Genomic DNA, 4,932 nt, shown 5'->3' on the forward strand with positions numbered 1-4,932 from the left:
GAAAGGAATTGGTCACTGTAATATTGTGATTTATAATAAATATATGGTCTTCATGCAGGTTTTTGGCACTGATTTTCCTTGGAATTTGCTGTGTGATGAGAGGGATAAAGTTGTCTTTTCTCATGTTAATGTAACTTCTGCACCTCACCTAAGACTGGGGGCTGTTGTCTGGAGAATCAACCAGGTGATAGGAGGGTTGAAACTTTTAGTCCCATCCCCTGACCTCCTGGGAGAAGAGAGGAAGATGAACTAAATGAAAAGCTTGTGTTTCTGATTCCTAATAGATGAGAATGCTCTGACAAAGCCCAGGCTTCTCAATAAAACCCTCCCTTTTCTAGGCAAAGGGGTAGAAACCATATGCTCTATGTGCCTTGGAATCCCATTGTCCCAGATTTACCTAATTCCTTAAAGAAAGAGAAAACTCTCAAAGGTACATATATAGTGGGCTCAGTTGTCTATTAGAACAAACAAGCTACAGTTGGAGAACATCTATTTACTTATGGTGTCAGAAAAAAAAAAAAAAGGATCCAGAGAGAACCAGTCTCCCTCATCACCAACATTCTGTGTCTCTCACCTTGCCACCCACCATGGCTGGCCTATAGTCCAGTTGGCTGAGTCACTTTGTGTTTATGAGAGTATATGTTGGCCTATAAAGTCTAAGAATCTCTCTCTACTCCCGTGTACATGGATGAGGAGCACTGATATGGATTACTCATGTCCTTTTTTTTAAGATTTTATTTATTTATTTGACAGACAGAGATCACAAGTAGGCAGAGAGGCAGGCAGAGAGAGAGGGAGGAAGCAGGCTCTCTGCTGAGCAGAGAGCCAGATCATGACCTGAGCAGAAGGCAGAGGCTTAATCCACTGAGCCACTCAGGTGCCCCTGGATTACTGATTTTAAAGAACATTCTAGGGGCTCCTGGGTAGCTCAGTTTCTAAGTTTCTGCCTTTGGCTCAAGTCATGATCCCAGGATCCTGAGATGGAACCCCGCATCGGTCTCCCTACTCAGCCCTCTCCCACTCCTTCTGCTTGTGTTTTCCCTCTCACTGTGTCTCTCCCCATCAAATAAATAAATAAAATCTTCAAAGAAAGAAAGAAAAAGCAAACATTCTGCTTCCATACAAGAAAATGGGATTTTTCACTATACTATAAGAGAAGGGTAACAATCAAGCACACACGACCTATTTTCTGTCCTTTCTTTGTACCTCTTCTGGTGGAGAGCTTGTGAGTAATGTCAGCTTTAGAAGCTCAAGTCCCTGGCCTGAAAAATATTTGGAAGAAAGGACTATAGAAATTGGAGAAACCACTTAGTATCTGTTCTCTTAAAATCTACTTCCAGCTGTTTCCAGCTTTTTTTTTTTTTTTTTTTTTTAAATTCTAGGCTTATTCTGGGCCAAGCTAAAAGTGTTATCCTATGGTTCAGCCTAAGAATATAAAATTTTTCATTGACTTGGGTTGGGGAGGTGCAAATCCTAATAGAAAAGGGAGAATTTGTTTGCAGGTCACTGCTCCTATGTGGGTATTTTTGTTTGTTTGTTTTGAGGACTTTATGGAGAAACGTGATTGGTCAAGATAGTTCCTATATTCCTGCTTCTCCTTACCAATTAACATTATCTGACTCTATTATCAATAGATTGTTCAGAAGAAAGACTTCATTCTTACATTTCTTGATATGAGTTTCAAAATTGCATTTCTTTGTGTCTCAGACAAAAGTGCTGAAAGGAGGGAAATGAGCATAATAGACTTATGTTGATAGTATCATTTCAGGTCTGGGAATAAATGCTTTCCAACTGATTCATCATGCACACTCTCAATTCCTCTAAAATTGAGATCACCACATTCTTCCTGATTGGAATCCCAGGACTAGAGCATGTTCACATTTGGATCTCTGTCCCCATTTGCCTCATGTACCTAGTGGCCATCCTTGGCAATTGCACCATCCTCTTTGTTATCAGGACAGAGCCTTCACTCCATGCCCCCATGTACTACTTCCTCTCCATGCTAGCTGTCTCTGACCTGGGCCTCTCCCTCTCATCTCTCCCTACTATGCTGAGGATCTTTGTTTTCAACGCTACAGGAATTTCCCCAAATGCCTGCTTTGCTCAAGAATTCTTTATCCATGGATTCACAGATATGGAGTCCTCAGTGCTCTTGATCATGTCTTTTGACCGTTTTTTGGCCATACGCAACCCTCTGAGATACAGCTCCATCCTCACCAATGCCAGAGTTGCCAAAATGGGCCTGATGTTTCTCGTTAAAAGCATGCTCTTAGTGCTCCCATTTCCTTTCACTCTCAAGAAACTGACATATTGTAGGAAAAGCCTACTTTCTCACTATTATTGTCTGCACCAGGATGTCATGAAGCTGGCCTGCTCTGACAACACGGTCAACTTTTTCTATGGCTTCTTCGTTGCCCTCTGTATGATGACAGTGCGTTCATTGCCGTGTCCTACATATTCATCCTGAAGACTGTGATGGGCATTGGATCTCATAAGGAGAGGCTCAAGGCCCTCAACACCTGTGTCTCTCACATCTGTGCTGTGCTTATCTTCTATGTGCCCATCATTGCTTTGGCCTCCATGCACCGTTTTGGCAAGCACAAGTCCCCAGTGGCCATGATCCTCATTGCTGACATTTTCTTGCTAGTACCACCTCTGATGAACCCCATTGTATACTGTGTGAAGACACGACAAATCCGTGAGAAGGTTTGGGGAAAACTAGGTCTAAAATGAAGGTAAGGGAAAAGGTAAGAAAAGGTCAGCCAAGATAGGAGAATAAAATATTTCTAAGCAAAGTATTATGGATATTTATTCTTACCTTCCTTGATCATTCATATAATCACTACAACATATAGGCTGGGCACTGGGATCTATAAGCCTGGGACTCACATGGGCATTGACAGGTAAATATGGAATAAATTTTGCAATACTATATTTTAAGGATTTTTACTTATTTATTTGACAGAGAAAAGTTTTGCAATATTATTGAAATCATGAATCAATATACTGATTTGGGATTTTAGTTACACTATTTATTACAGCACCAAGATAAATACACAAGGGAGTAGAGCTTGTGCTCTCTTACAGAAAATGTATACTAGATGAAGTGGAAGTTAAAGGATGTTAGCCCAATCCATTTACAAATTTTCTTTCAGGCAGCCTTCAGAAATATATTTGTTGAGGGGTCTTCAGTCTATTTGATGCAAATTCTTGATTTCCCATTTAAGGAAAGAAGTGTATTGTCAAGTGCAAATTGGTTAAAAATTTCCTCTCTTTGCTCTTTTTTAGTAATCAAATAGGGACAACCAGTGATTCTCTTTTATGTTAGAGCTTTCATAGCCTTGAAATAAGACAGTGAGTGGTGCCTGGATGGCTCAGTCGTTAAGCAGTTGCCTTCTGCTCAGGTCATGATCCCAGGGTCCTGGGATAGAGCTCCATACCGGGATCCTTGCTCAGCAGGAAGCCTGCTTCTCCCTTTCCCATTCCCCCTTCTTGCATTCCAACTTTCACTGTGTCTATCTCTGTCAAGTAAATAACTAAAATCTTAAAAAAAAGAGAAATATGACAATAAGATCTCTCATAAACATTCTTTAAGACAGACCAGATTTTTTCTCCATATTACAATAGGTTTCCAAGAAATTATAGTTACTAAAAGGAGAACAGAGAGATCATTCTGCTCTTGGTAGGAGACAGAAAAGCTGGTAGTTCAGTCATTTTTAAAACACTGACATTCTTTACTACTTTAAAATAATGGCTCTCATGCTTGTTTAAGAACTTGGTATTTTGAACTATGATATATGCAATAACACTAAAGAAGCTAGAAATAATTTTAAACTAGCAGAAAATGACCATATATTAAACAATATAAAATTATATTCATACATATATAGTTTCATTTTTTTAAAATAGTCAACTAAAGTAGATTGACTATCTCAGTATACTCTGTAAAATTTACTTGTTTCCTGTTTGTCTTTTATTGGTGAGTACTTCATAGAAGACAAAGATTTAAAACATAAAACTTAGAATAAGTCAACCAAAACCCTTTAAAAGTTTGTACTCGGGATTGGGGAAAAAACTATTGGTAATCAATTTCAATATTTTATTGCCTCAGTTGAACTAAAAAATAATTAGTATTATTTGTTCCAAAGAACCATTTTGAAGAAGATGTTCTCTGATGAATAAATATTCATATATATTTTATGTCCCCAGGTGAGTTTACCTGAGTTCTTACTGTTCAATAGCCCTGTCTAGATGCCCCATAGCTTAGTCAAGACAAAGTTCTGGGCTTCCTCCCAGGTTGTTTCCAGTTATGTTATTAGTTCATCTGTTTTTTTTTTCTTACTTATATTTTGTTTCCTTAAAGAAACTGCATACATCACATTTGTTGGCATACCTCCAGAGTTGTACACTGTGTATAAATGACATCTGGATAGTAGTCTGACACATCTCCCAACTTGTTTAGATAAAAAGAACACACAGGCACACATACCAAAAAAAAAACAAAAAACAAACAAACAAAAACCTTTGACAACTCAGAATATGATAATAAATTATAAGCACACAGAACATCTAGAATGATAAAAAACAAAACAACAAACAAACAAACTGTTACAAAAATCAGTCAGGAGCAACTATAAATTTTAAATCAAAGATGCTCACCTGAGAAATGGTTCATATCCTGTTTAGTGATGAGAAAATGCAAATAGGTGGTCATAAGAGAAACAAGAAGAATATTTATCCTCCATTCCTTAGTATTTGCTCTCAACACAGAAATGTGGATCTTTACAAGACAGAAACTGCTCAAGTCATAAGTGGTGGGGCACCTGGGTAGCTCAGTCGTTAAGCATCTGCCTTCCACTCAGGTCATGATCCCAGGGTCCTGGGATCAAACCCCATGTTGGGTTTCCTACTTGGTGGAAGGCCTATTTCTCC

The 4,932-nt window shown here is 38.6% G+C and overlaps 1 protein-coding gene across 1 annotated transcript; it reads left to right on the forward strand.

The window, feature by feature from the left end:
* The first annotated feature begins 1,801 nt into the window (after window positions 1–1,801).
* On the forward strand, window positions 1,802–2,733 carry LOC101676821 (olfactory receptor 51A7-like). The gene is given in 2 exon segments (XM_013050828.1): window positions 1,802–2,423; window positions 2,426–2,733. Coding segments are annotated over 2 exon segments (930 nt in total).
* The last annotated feature ends 2,199 nt before the right edge of the window (window positions 2,734–4,932 follow it).

Source organism: Mustela putorius, unplaced genomic scaffold (genome assembly GCF_011764305.1).
Source record: "Mustela putorius furo isolate JIRA1106 unplaced genomic scaffold, ASM1176430v1.1 tig00003987_pilon_pilon_pilon, whole genome shotgun sequence".
In the NCBI taxonomy this organism is placed as follows: domain Eukaryota; kingdom Metazoa; phylum Chordata; class Mammalia; order Carnivora; family Mustelidae; genus Mustela; species Mustela putorius.